Genomic DNA, 15330 nt, shown 5'->3' on the forward strand with positions numbered 1-15330 from the left:
GATTTCTTGAAACATGCTTCAAAATACGAATTGCAATGAACCACAAAGTACATGTTTCTTTAACAATAAGAGGATTTCTATTATTCAAGACTATAACAAAATAAAAGTTTGTACTAAAGATTAGGTATGCACGTAGAGTTAAAAATAGTTTACATTCATTAAATGTTATTTACACAAAATTAGTAAATATTTTTAAATATAACAATTAAAGAAAGCATATTTTCATCCCTGGGATAAAACAATAGATATTGTATTAATATTTTCATTGGAACACTGTTAATAAATTGACTTTATGCTTCGAAATATAAGTAAAAAAAATAATGTAATTTTATATCGTTATTGCAAATTTTATGATAAAAAAAGTTTATCAATGCTTTCCTAGAACAGATATTATATGTCAATAATTTCCGTGATAAATGGATTTGTAGTATCATTTTAGCACTTGAAATAAAAAAATAAGACGTATTCGAATTCACGTAAATAAAAAAAATATTTTGAACAGTCAGAAAACTTTTACAAAATATATTATGGTATTATTATATGAACTGTATTTACTATAGGTAGACACTTGCACGCAATGCTAATTTAAGAAATTTGGCACCCATAAACATATGTATCCTTCTTTATAAGAAATAATAATAATATATACTAAATGTAATACAACTATTGAAACAAAAACATTAGAATAATATTGATATAAATAGATTCCATTCATTAAACAAATGATGCACCATTCAAGGTATTGTAAAACTGATTCAATAAATCTCCGAATAATATGAAATTAATGATGATAAGAAATCTAATTTGTCAGCTTCATTCATTAATCAATGAATTTTGGATACTGCGAACTGAACCTTACTACTCACAGTTTTTTTTCCCATATCAATGAATAATCTTTACACAGAATTGCAATTTCGTACACGAAAAATAAATTATCATAAATTTTACTGTCGATATAACACGCTACTTTAGAATCACTCAAATAAAAAAAATGCAAATACGATCTCGTATTTATATAATACGAGTCGCTATAAAGCGATTAGAAAACTCGTATAAAACCGTATATGTTATATCCTTTTTCTGAGTTTGTATTATAATGTTAGATTAACATTATCTTATAAAATCCAATAAATTAAAGGTATGCGGGTTGGTTAAAAGCTTTGCGAGAAATAGGAATTATATTATTTTTTTAATATATTTACTTATTTTTAGTAAACAGTGCATTTTTTAAAATGTAATATTCATATACAGCAATACCGCGCATAGTGTGTGTAATCCGTTGAAACCGGCCTAATCGAGCAAATACATATAAATAAATCGCACAAGAATGATATACATATATAAATAATTTTGTTTAGAAAATTTTTAGGATTAATTTTTATTTTGCTGATTTTTGTTTTAAATTTTCAAACCGGACTGATTAAAACCGCACTATGCAAGGTTATTTATGTACTTATAAATGCATGAAAGTATTGAAGTATTTGTCTCATTATTATTATGTGCAATTAGAGATGTTCTTTGTGTATATAAAGAGTAACGAACTCAAACATTGCGGGAATTCCAGTGATAGCGTAAGTTTCTTGATTAGAAACCCGACATAACTAATAAAGGCTTTGAATATATTTTATATATTGAAATAATATGCATTATAGTCATCGTCTGTTTCCTATCAATTTTTTATTTAAGGATTAACCATCATTATCGAAAAAAAGATAGGACATTCCAATGATTTAAATATAACAAAACAATTAATGATTAAAACTCTATTGTCATAATATTCTATCAATGGAAACGGCTATTGTTTCATAATTTATAGTCCAATTTAAGGAGACACAATACGTCATGCTCGGAAAACCATAGTTCCGCCCTTAGTAACTTCATACATATATGCAGAATCTAGTATAAAGTAATAAACGGGAAGTAATGTATACTTTTATTCCATATTTATTTTATTTGAACATTATGGAATAGTAATTTCCATTTAATTCAAATATTAAATGGAATTTACTATACCGTAGATCACGTAATAATCAGCTGATATGGTTATTATAAAACCTATTATTAATTGAATATCTTCAAATCTCTATTTTTTAATAACTTAACTAATATTCAATTAATATATAGCCTCTTAGAGTTTATAAGTCAAACTTATTTAACAATTTTGAAAGTTTTTGGTCATTAGCAGCTTCGGTGTCTTAAATATTTGTACTGATCGTGTAATTATTTCGATTTTTATGGGCAATATAATATTTATTAAACTTAATATAAATGCATACCAAATTTAAGAATATTTATTTAATTTTAAATAAGTTAGTTGCTTAAAAAAATTCTAGATGTTTACGATTTCTCTGCATATGGTCATATGGTCATTCTAATCTAAGTATACTTTATAATTAAATGATACAATTTATGCCATCGGATACACCTTCGTTTATGCTTGTAGACATTATATACCAACTAATTACAAACAAGTTCTAATCTATAGGAATTTAAAACTTACCAGAAATGTATCCAAACCAATGACAGACGATCAATTTTATTTAATTAATTTTAACTTGATAAACGAGGTCTTGCAATATGAGTATTATCTATACGCTTTGTATGCCAAGCGTCATGTGATCACAAGCCTCTCGGGATTGTGGTTATTCGTCTCGCATGATATACGAGTGCTTTGGATTACAAGCACGTTTCCAGAACGAATTATGCTCGCAAACCAAGGTTCCACTGTAATATATTGCTACTAATATTAAATAATATTTAATAACAATAAGTCAACGAATTAACGATGGTTTAAGACAGGAAGCACATCACTGATCAAAGCCGAACAATTCGAGGTATTCTTGTATAGCAAATCTAGATCTATTTAATAACTAAGAAACTTAAATTAGTAACAGATACCATATGATAATTGTTATCAGCGTTAATGATATTATTATATAAAGAAGACTTATTATATTTGTAGCAGTATCTAGTACAGTAGTTCTCAACCTTTTAGTAATCGCAGTCCCCTTAAAATTATAAAATACTTATGCGGTCAGCAACGACAATCTCAAACAACCAACGACCTCCCCCATCAAGTAATGTAATAATCATTACTATTTTAAATTTATTTACATATTGCAGTGACAAAAAATTTCAAATGTAATAATAATTTATAAATAAATTGAAAAGCAGAACTTTATTTCTATATACATAATCAGTGAGTAATACTTACTTTAAAATAACGATCCACAAATTTGTCTATTCGGATTTCATTTGCATTATTCAATGGTATTCCCATTCAAGTTGTTTTATTTGAAAATTAACCATAATAGAAAATCCCTTTTCGCAGTTTCATCGTTGGTATTATATTATCCCTGTTATTATAAGGATCTCGAATACATACTTTTCTGCTATCAAGTTCATTATTTGGAAAATATGTATTATTTTTTTCAATTACATGAGATTGAATTAAATAATGTGTATGTTCTTTATCAAATTTACAATGATCTGTAATCATTTGAGAATATTTTGGAAACATTTCAAAATATTCGATTGTATTTTTTGAATACATTGACGAAGTTTCATTTTCATCGCTTCTATTTTTATTTCGCATGGTAAAAAAATGTGGTGCTGATTTCCTTGCATAGATAAATTTAGTTAGTTTGGATTAGAGATATCTGGCATGTTAAAAAGTTTCCTAATCCATTTTTTGTTCAAATAGCCAAATTTGATTTTTAATCATTTAGCAATATTTCATGACAATGCGTTACACATGCGCGAAATAGATGTAATTAGAATATTTCTTGAAAATAAAGCAAATTAATTTTCGCTGCTCCCCTAAATACTTTTCGTGTCCCGCGGTTAAGAATTGCTGATCTAGTACATAATTACATTTTCATATTTGATTTAGTAAAAGTATGCAAAAAATAATAATTCCATAAGAACGGGACCACCATAGTTTATCTTACAAAATCGCTTTGCTGAATTAATTTTTATTAAAGTATTAGCTAATGTCTTTTTCTAATTTTTCTATTTGTTAAGCGAGTCATTTTTCTTACAATTTATTTTGCTCGTTATGCGAGGTGTTCGTTAAGGTTCAACTGTATTATAATTATATAGTGTATAGTTTTACTACGCAATAAGATTTTATTTAAAATATGTAATATCTAAGAACTGTGATTAATAAGTTTAAAAATTAACCAGAAGCAATTAATCACGCTTCATGGTAATTGAATAACCATCATAAATAAATTTTATCCTTGCTATATGAATAACGATGTTTATTATAAGTTTTTTAAACTTATTACCTTGTCTTATAATATAATTGTATTCATGAATAATATAAATGTAGATAATGTTATTACAATGATGAAAATAGTACATTGAGTTTTCAATTAAAATTTTTAAAAATATTATATAAATTGCTATATAATAACAATGTGAACATTCACCAAAAAAATCTCGATTCCATAGTTACATTACAATATATATTAGACTCTGATCCACTGGAATGAGAAATTGAATACATGGTTGAGTAAGAAAGAAAACCATATACAGGTATCCCCCGATTTACGAACTCCCGGACTTACAAACGAAATTCTAAAAGATCTAACTTGATATAAGGTGATATATAGCGATAAAAAAATAACTGTTCAAATTAAAATAGAAAATTTCTTTAACAAAATATAATATTTTTGGAAGATGTACTATCTGTTTTACTTGTATTTTTTATTATATAATTGTGATGTCTACATACATACAAATAAGTAAGTATTTTGTTTATTTTAATCTATTTTTTCAAAATTATGCAGTCAGTTATACGGAATTTAACATATATAAAAGTAAAAACCACGATAAAATGTGGTAAGATCAGTATATTTAAAAAAAAATCCCCCGATTTACGAACAAATTCAACTTACATACAACCGTTTGGAACACATTAAATATATATGAGCTATATGGTATATGCATTAAATTTATAAAAGCTATTATTTCTTTTAATTTATTCTTCTTTACAAAGAATTATTCCTTTTGTTGTCATTATATAAATTCGTTCACATAATTAAATTTTGTTTATTTCAATATTTTCAATACGAGCTTAATTTCTTAATGTTTTCTGTTCTCTTGTCAGTACATTTTTAGTTATATAAAAATACAACAAAATATAAAAATAATCAGAGGATATAAATTAGTTTTCATCATAGATGTATTGTTTCCATTTACCGTAAAAAGATTTAAATAAATTAGTTTTTCAAATAATTTTGTAAAGAAAATATATTTTTATAAAAATCTAATACTTCGAATATTTGTACATGGTCAGAAGCAATTGAAAGAACATTTAACTGCATGCAAGGCCGTAAAAAATTTAAGCAGTTTCCAACCCGTGGTTATTGTTGAAATTCCCCAAGCGAGTTTTTATTTCATCTTTGCTGCAATTACACTTGAACTGGTATCGTCATCCACTTTAAAAATCCAAGCATTACAGTCATTCCAGACTAAGTTTAAAAAAAAATAAATTAAACCACTAATTTACTGCTACAACAAAACGTTTATTTAAAACTAAAAAATATATTAACAAAATTGAATAAACATATTATTGTTGACATTCTAATGAATTAAATAATCAACATGTGAAAGGTTTAAGTTAATGTGAATTCCTATTGAAGAAATATTTTAGGGCCATTCATGTTGGGCTACGAGGAAACCTCACGTAACGGTGTTCTAACCTTGAACTATCATTAATAATGTGAACACCCTACTTCAGTTTCAAACTGCTAAAGCATACAATTTTTAAAGAATGTCTGAGTTTATGCCAACAAGAACATAATGCATTTAGAAATCAACAATTATATTATTTTTTATGTATAAATCTGGCGTAAAGTGATTATTTTACTAATTTTCTTTTTATACATATAATCAAATAAGTAATAATATAAATATTATTATCTAAACAATTTAAATAATAAAGGTCAATTTAATTGTTAACTAATAATAACAGGTAACGATAAAATTACTTTTGTTGTAACATTATTATTAATAAATATAATTAATAACAATTGACGTTTTTTCCATAATAGAATAGAATTGTATTCAATTATTTCTATACATTAGAAAAAGAAGTAAATCTCTATTATCTTTATGTTTTCCCACAACGCTCTTTAACTAAGCCACTGTAATGTGCATAATGTGGAAACTGTGTAAAATTTAATTACAGTTGTTAATGCTCATTAATAACAACTAAGAAAATTCTAATTTATATTCGTACTCCAAACCAATATGAATTATTGTTTCATTGGTTTGGAAGAACACGAATTTACGATTTTTTTATTATATAAAAAGGGGGTTTCGTGACCTTGGCCACATTTAAATCGCTCAATGAAAATAGTAACTACAAAGGACAGTTGTGTTGGCCATAATCGTATTAATGACGTTTTCTTCTACTGCGTGAACTGAGCGTCTGTAATTCGACGACTATTAAACTTCAAAGATAGAAAAAAGCGACAACCTACAAAAGGTATAATGTATAACGAGAGACGTGTGAGAGCGTACTTTCTCATCATGTATGAAATTGTGCGTGCTTTCCGAGCACTTCCTGTCCTTTTAAAATATGTATTTCATAATTTCGTTCTCCGGCGTCTCCAGTCTATGAGAACTGGTAGTACTCGATGGGCACATAGAGTTGAGATCTCTCTGGATTCATGAATTAAATAACCTCCGCTGCCCGCGTACTTCACTTCTACTATGATTCATAAGACGTAGGCTGAAGAATTCAACAGGTAAGGCGGAGAGGAGACCGGCTTGAAAGGATCAGAGAGAGTGAGAGAGCTATCCGCACAGTGGCGTAGCAATAAAATCGTGTCCACACCTCAAACAGCATTTTACTATTTATTATTACTGTATTTTACTGTATCAACATGAAGAATAATAAATAAGTATTTTTATAATAAGATTATCTCGAATAAACAATATTCTAGATATTTTATATTGAGCAATATTTAGGATATGTTCTTTTTCTTTTTGTGTTCTTACTCTAAATATTGGATATTGAGAAATATTTAGAATGTGCTCTTCAAGAATTTCAGTTTTTTAAATTGATAATAAAATAAAACAAACAATTCAATGAATTTATTATTGATTCTTTTAAAATCTCGGAAATCGTTTCGTCTAAATTAATAATTTGTATTTAATTATTTTATAGTTTGGTTATTCTTTTCATAAATGTAATTGATGATATATATAATAATTCATTGAACACCGATCTAAATAATCTTGTAATTGTTTTTAATGCTACATATGGATGCATAGCTGATTTTTTCTTATTGTGGCTGAGGGCACGCCACCTTTGTCCACTATTTACGCTTGTGGAGGAAGAGCAGTCTGCAACGGGAAACTCCGCGCACTTGCACAGTCAAACCCAGCCGAGTACAGACCACTAATATTATATTCTCCACATATGGTACTACTTCCCAGCGCATCCACTGATCCTGCAAAAAAAAAATAAGTGTACACGCGAAAAAGGACAATTGTATTACCAGCACGTATCCAGCATTTTACGTAAGTACTGCCGCTCATTCCCTATTCAAGGATTTATTCGATTTATACATAGTTACCGTTCGCAATAATTATTAGTACTTTTAAAATTATTAATATACGGCAATTTGCATGGAAACGTCCGCTCCCGAAAAGGCCACACTTGAATGCAGTCGTCCTTGCTGCAGCGCTGTGCATCCACCTTTTGTTTATTTATAAATATTTAAATAACCATTTTTCACAAGATCATTTCTCAACACCTTCGAACGCAAATGTTGGAACGGCAATTGCGAAAACTGCAATTGCATCAAGTCAGAAAGTTTTTGAAACTACGTGCAGCGCACTTTCTACACAACGATTGGAAATTGTCGACGTGAGCAAACCGAATTCCTTTATGGTTCTCACTCTTAAAGAAAGATCATTAAAGACCCACATTTCAATTTAATAAAATATTAAAAATAACATATTTTGTTCTATAAAGCGGTATAGACCATCAATAATATATTTTCTAATGATTTGATTTTACTTGTTATTAACAAAAAAATATTTAATTTATTGCAGAAAGGATTTCGTTGCCGTGGTCAAAAAGTTAACAAAGTGTACAAAATTTGAATATAACTTTTTTTAATTGATAATTATGAAGTAATTTTACTCACAAAATAACTGATAAAGCTGATGAAATGTATTATTAGAAATTGTATTTTGTTTGTAAGTTATTGAAGGACAAGTTTTATTTAATAGTCGATTGTGCGAAATATTAAAACAATATCATAAAGTAGCAAAACAAAACAAAAACATTGCTCGAGATTTTCTATTTACCAAGCATTGTACATCGCGACGTAATAACATCTTATCAAAACGGTAATTAATTTTACTCAAGAGTTAAGGTTTTCTGGGAATCAGGATGTCGTGAGTTTCCCACAAGTCAGCATGTAAACAATATATACACACACATATTTATACGTATTTATACGTTTGTGTAAGTAACCTCGAAATATAAATATATTATCAGCTTACAAATCCTTGTTTGATGTTACACTCTAATCTCGATCGAGAATGCAAAAGAAAACAAAATCGCATATGCAAATGTCGCAAACTCGCATTTAGAGTTGTTGATGTACGTTAAAATGTTCCATTTCCATTGTTTATCCAGTGACAGTGTTTTTGGTCACGGACCGTTCGCCTAAAAATACCCGAGACCACAAAGAGTTTTGCACACTCCTTTTTTTCCTGCTCCTTCGAGCAGTATGTTTACTCGTATGTTTGCTTTCGCCCAGCTTATGTAGGATAAAGGTTGCACATTTGCATTGCAACGACATTGAAAAACATTCTTTATGTGAATGGCTCATGACGCATAACAAGAAGTCAATGATAATCTAATCGAGTAAGAAGGTGTTTTTCATTCATGCCATTTTCTCATAATTATATCGAGAGGAAACTGGAAAGGCGGGCAGAGGGAAGAACAAAATTACCGTGTACCGACCGGCGTAACATTCACGGTTAACCGGAATTGCAACGTTTTTTTTTTTTTCAGGATCGTATGTAAAGTTTGTCGTTGGTGATTTTTTTAATGCTTTATAAATATTGAATACTGTATAATTGAATAAATACATTCAAAGTTAAATTCGTTAGGTGTCCTTGAACCTTCAGTTCGTATTATTTCGCTTTACATGAGATAACTACATAATATATTTGTATGATGAATGAAAAAGAATAAATGAAATGATTTGCTTTCAGTTACTTCTTTTTTTTACAGAATGCAAAAGTGGTGTGCGACATAATTTTCAGCATGTAATTACCATCGCACTGTATTCTTGTATTGTTTCGCCGTTGATCGGGTGGGCGAGGTAAATAATATAATAAGAAAACCGTGGGACCAAAAACGATGTAGGTGGCAACAAGTCTTCGTTCTACTCTTACCTCGTCTTATGATAACAATAACAACAACGACGCCCCGAATAACTCATCGCAATTACCAGGCGGCCTCATGAAAGGCGCTCTTCGTATTGAGCAAATCGAAATCCTCTGACCATCATTATTGCTACATGCTGCTTCTGCGTCGTCTTCTCTTTTGCTCTGTTACAAATGAGGTCATCTGCGAAATTTATCATCTCCCAAATAACAGAACAGCCAAGTCGCACGTGACCCTCGACGAAACGATCACTGTTTCAATAGGTATCCTTCAAAATTACTGTTCACGAAGAAGATTGTTTAAAGTGAAAACAATGTGAAACAATGAAACAGGTTTTGGTGGTACCCAAACCATTAGACAATAGATTCGTAAACGTACGGAATTTTACCAGTGCTCATTAAAAAAAAACAATTACACAGTATTGTTTTTGATTATATGTTCATTTAATGCAAAACTATGATTCGAATTTATTTCATTTCTATTAGCATAAAAATGCAAATATTATTTTTACATAACACATTTTCGTATCGACTCAAAATTTAAGGAAGTTTTGCTCACAGCAAATAATCAAAATATATTTAATTTTACGACGATTTTAGATTAAATGCAGTACTCTTCGTTAAATTCAATTAGGTAGTTAATTCATAAAAAAGCAGCGATGCGGAAGTCTGCGAAATTGATATCTGCAGACGTCGTCTCATCCACCGCGCCAAACGTTCCATATTATTTCGTAAGCTGTGAAAGATAGACGCCACCCGGCGTTCTAAGAATATTGAAATTAACGTATTTCACTGAAAAAAAACAAGATATATTATGATAACAAGTATATAGATAAGACCCAAACAACGTATTTTCAATAATAAGTAAGTTCCATGACATCGGGTTGAATGCAGTTTCATCCAATATTTAATCAAAACCTTTTACGTGATATGTAAGCATAAAGAGTTAACTTTCATTTTTGTGCCGTCTGCAATGTTTATATTTATTAGTTTGATTGTTTCTGTTTTTACAATGTACAAATATTAGTATAAGGATTTATGTTGGCAACGGGAGCAAACTCTTGTTTGTTTCTTTTCTGTTAATTTTATTTAATTTAAGAAATATTATTTTTTTGCTAAGAGGCATACATAAACAGATAAATAAATGCAATAATTTATCATTTTGTTTGCAATATGTTACACATTTAATTTTAGTAGATAACCAATCTACATTTATGAATGTTTATAGTAAATAAAAATTAATATTTTGTGCTTTAAATTATTATAGATATCATTGTAAATGATAATTTTATTGGATTGATCGTATCGATGTAGAAGTTTGTTGTTTAAGCTAGTGAACCTTGAGCGAAAGTCACGTTGTTCAATAACCTCCATTGATTAAAGTTTAATATATTTCTTTTTATAAAGAAAACATGATTAAAATATAAATAAAATAATCATTTTCCGAAGAGAATTGCAAGGAACGACCACCCTGTATAATGGCTAGACTAGTAGAAATTCCCAGGAAAATAGAATCAATTGCAAATTCCCCTCGTCAAGACAATGCGGCGGCATTGCCAGTTTGGTGTAAAGGCCGACCGATGCGCAAGATTAGAATCGAAATTAGATTGGTTCGGATCGTTTTTCATTGAGTTCAATTTTAATGCGGGAGAAAATTAAAAGGCGGCGGGACCGGAAAGAGCTTAGAAAGAGATAGCGGAGGCGAAAAAAGTAATCGAAAGACAGAGAACCAGTATTCTCTGTGAGGCATTTTAACGCCTAGGAGAGCGACAATGTGGCAACGTTGTCCAACGCAACTTTAGATTGCTTTGAGGAGGGGAACTCGTCGGCCACGGCGAGGTCGCGAGCTGAGGAATTAGTGCTTCTGCACTGGGAAAAGGCGTCGTTGGTGCCAACTGTGAAAAATATTTTATATTTTCAAAAACAAACAATATATAAATTGAATACAATTGTTATTCACTTATCAGTTCGGTTCATTCATTACATCCAAAGTTCATATCTTTGCTTATTCCGCAGGAAGCGGGAACGCGTAAATATCAACAATAATCAATGTTTTAAATCGCGTTTTGTGCGGAAGTATATTATCTAACATAATTGCAAAAAGCAGTAAAGAAAATGTCATAAATCTTAGAAACAATGCGTTAGTAAATATAAAACGTGTTGACAACAATACATTTAAACAACATTTGAAATGTAAAGGATCGTAAATTTCAAATAATATGTTTCTAAATTTAAAAAAAAAAGAAATTTGGTTATATTGTGATTAATTGTTCTTTGATGTCGCACTTCAAGAAATGTAAAATTTATAACCTAAAAATTATGTAATGTTATTGTTTTTAAATTTTATTATTTTTTTAAATGTTTAACACTCTGTATATGTAGCCATGAGAATGTTATGTCTCGGGAAAGTAAAGCGTTGGAAACACCCAACGATTGGTGAATACACAAAGCTGGGTGCACACTAGCTGTACTGAACATAGCTCGAATAAGCAGTATCCTTGATGTGATTCGTTCTTACCTACTACGACAGTTGGTAGTTTCGTTGGAATAGCGCGCATGTGTATCCGGCTTGACGACGATCGTGTATCGTCAGCATTCCAGTTTCTCTCAGATTCTTGTGTAGCGAGGTTGTGGGTTGGGTTGAGTCTTGTTGCGGGGTTATGTGAGCAGTACTCGTGTAAATAAATATACACATGTATATTTATATTTATTTAAATTATAAAAAGTAAACAACATACGTTGGCATTGATAAACGAAATATAAAAAGTATACTTTCGAGTGAATTTGGAAAGCAGACAAAATTGGGCCACGATATTGTGCGCGCGTTGACAACAGCTGCAAATAAGGTATAGATCGCCTGTATTTTTATTTTATTTTTTTTACATTTCGTTATTTTATTTTCGCTCTAATTTGTTATTGCGGTTATGGGTATTTTTGTAGTTGCGTACAGTTAAAATATCACCAAATGAATTCTTGTAATCTAATCGCGGTAGGAAAAGCATATGGAATCACAATCAGCCCACACGGGTCGTTTGGTTATAAACCAACGTTTTACTTAGCTGTGGACGATTCTGACCATTAAAATAAATAAATGAAGTCTAGTAGTTTCGCGAGCGGAAATATGGCGGAGAATGGAATGTCTCGGGTCTCCATTGGTCCATCCGTGGAGCGCTGGAAATCCTCCGTTAATCGTGCTCCATGAATGGAATCTAAAAACGAAAGAAAATTCCTATATCCATCTACCATAGACTTATTCCATAGCAACAGAGACAATACACGCGCAAAAAAAAAACCATCGGTCAAAACCACTGATGATTGCGTCTATTCATAATATTGATTTTTTTTTGTTACTGGCGCTGCCGTAGCAAAACAAAAAACATGCGTTTTGTTGTTGAATAGTTCCCAGGATGGTTGCCCAACAAACATCCAGTCTGACCCTCCTTCCCTCTCTCTCTCTCTCTCCCTCGCACTCTACGCAGAGTGGAATTCATTGCGTTCTTTTTCTCTTTTCTTTTTTTTTTTGTTGTATCCGGCGTTCGGTCATTGATGCGATCTCTGTGGAATGTGGTAGGGCAGCTCTCTCGTCCTCAAGGGGCTTACGGGGAATGGGAGAGAATGGAATGTTCCAAGTCGTGAATGATTTTATAATATAGCTACGTCTCGCTTCTACATGGAGCAGCAGTGACTCAAAAGCGAAACACAAGTTTATAAAATATTATTTTGTCTCGACAAATCCATTATTATTTAATAGGTCTATTCCAAATTATTCGTAATGAAATAAGTAATTGAATAATAAATACACAAAAAAAAAACAATTATTTGAGTGAACTCTGGTGATTATTGTAGGCCACCAAATGAACTAAGAAGTAATGAATGTTTTAATTGAAATCAAAACTAGCTTTTGTTATGTTTCACAATAAACAATTTCGCATGCATTTTTTTAACGTCAACAAAATGATGATGCTTATACTTTTTTTATAATTTGTTACAGATTGTGAAGCACGTAAGGTTTTGCTGTGAATATTGGAAGAAGAGTGTTGACGATGACAAATGTTTTGCGATTACCCCTTGATTATGCGATTCCTGCAAATATAGTCAATCACAATAGAGTCGTGGCGGACAATGGAAGGCCAATGCGGAGCGAAGAGAATCGCCTGCAGTCCTTTAAAAACTGGCCACTCAGCTTCATACAACCAAGGGAACTAGCGGCCAACGGTTTCTATTACACCCAGATCCAAGACGTGGTGAGGTGCGCTTTCTGCAACCTCGAGATCAGTAAATGGGAACGTGGAGATATACCAAAAAATGACCACATGAAATACTCACCGATCTGTCCACTGCTGAATAACCAGGAATGTGGAAACATTAAGATGGACCACAGCGAAGGCTTGGAATGCGACAGTTCAGCTGCAAATATACAACCCGGAGAAGACACCTGCGGTAAATTTGGTATCAAATTGTGTCCCAACGCATACCCAGAGAGCAGACGTTCGCTTAGTAAATTAGGAATTAATATAAATCAAAGCCCAAAATTCCCAAATTACGTCACCTATGAACAGAGGTTTAAAACTTATCTCCATTGGCCAATATCCATGAAGCAGAAGCCTGCTGAAATGGCGGAAGCCGGCTTTTTCTACACCGGTGAAAGCGACAGAACGATTTGCTTCTTTTGCGGTAACGGTTTGAATTTTTGGGAGCCGAACGATGATCCGTGGGATCAGCACGCCAAATGGAACCCGAATTGTTCATATTTAAGGCTGCATAAGTCGCCAGAATTCATTGCAAATGCCTCCAATGATTCGAATGCTAGTGGCGAGCAAGCTGAGGCTGCTGATGTAAGTGTTCCTACCACATCTAGTGATTCGACTACGGCAGAGGCTCTCAAAGATAAATGCAATGTAGCCGAACTGAAACCAACCAAAGAAATTGCAGACGAGACAAAACTGTGTAAAGTCTGCTTGGCGCAGGAGATTGGTGTGGCGTTTTTGCCATGTGGACATTTGGTATGTTGCGTAAGTTGTGCGCCGGGCCAGAGCAAATGCCCGATCTGCAGACAAACATTGAAAGCAACATTGAAAACTTTCTTCACATAACTTGCAATTATCGACATCTCACCATCGATGTTATACAACTTTTAAATTTGTTTCTATACAATAGTTCTAGTCAATGATAACATTTAAAAACAGCATTTCACATTTTGTACATTAATTAATATCGTGAATTAGTCTTCCATTTTCCCCAGTTTTGTGACACAAATATTAAAAAAAATATTAAAAATCTGCCTCAAAATAATCTGATACAAAAGTTTTGACGAGGGAAATAAAATATTTTTTTACATGAAAAAATTATAGAAATTGAATTTAATAAGTTTTCAAGTACAAACAATTAATTTTAAATATTGTACAATTTTGTTTATTACAAACTTATGATATAAACATAAATAAAATTACATTTATTTTTTTATTAATCTGAATATATTTGTTTTATTAACTTGTATTTATTTATTTATTTATATTTGATTTAATTTTTATTGTAGATATGTATGTTAAGATTTTTACTTTTAGGTTTTTTTTTAATGTTTGTGTATGGGGCTCAGGAACATATAATTCAAAAAAGAGCAAATGTCTTTTGCATGAATGCATTTATCTGTAGCCCTGCTTGTATATATAAATATATTATAGTTTTTATATTTGTTATAATCATGATTACTAAAACATATGTAATCACATATCTAATATCTATTTGTATATACGTATGTATATATCACTTTATAAACTATTAGAAATAAACGTAATTTAGATTGGCAAATGCAACACAGAGTACATTTACAAATTGTATTTGATTCATTGAACATTACAATTATATAAATCATAAATATTACATTCATATAATAAAAATATATAATCC

At 30.7% G+C, this 15330-nt stretch overlaps 1 protein-coding gene across 2 annotated transcripts; it reads left to right on the forward strand.

The window, feature by feature from the left end:
- Positions 1-7452: 7452 nt before the first annotated feature.
- Positions 7453-14800, forward strand: LOC108568142 (putative inhibitor of apoptosis). 2 transcript variants are annotated; one of them, XM_017929078.1, is made up of 2 exons: positions 7453-7536; positions 13415-14800. In XM_017929078.1, exon 2 carries the CDS (start codon positions 13467-13469, stop codon positions 14514-14516), a length of 1050 nt encoding a protein of 349 aa, XP_017784567.1. In that variant the 5' UTR covers positions 7453-7536; positions 13415-13466; the 3' UTR covers positions 14517-14800. The 2 variants fall into 2 exon arrangements, with proteins under 2 accessions (XP_017784567.1, XP_017784566.1); XM_017929077.1 differs by lacking the exon at positions 7453-7536 and adding an exon at positions 12042-12269.
- The last annotated feature ends 530 nt before the right edge of the window (positions 14801-15330 follow it).

This window comes from Nicrophorus vespilloides, unplaced genomic scaffold (genome assembly GCF_001412225.1).
Source record: "Nicrophorus vespilloides isolate i.1.1-1 unplaced genomic scaffold, Nicve_v1.0, whole genome shotgun sequence".
Lineage (NCBI taxonomy): Eukaryota > Metazoa > Arthropoda > Insecta > Coleoptera > Silphidae > Nicrophorus > Nicrophorus vespilloides.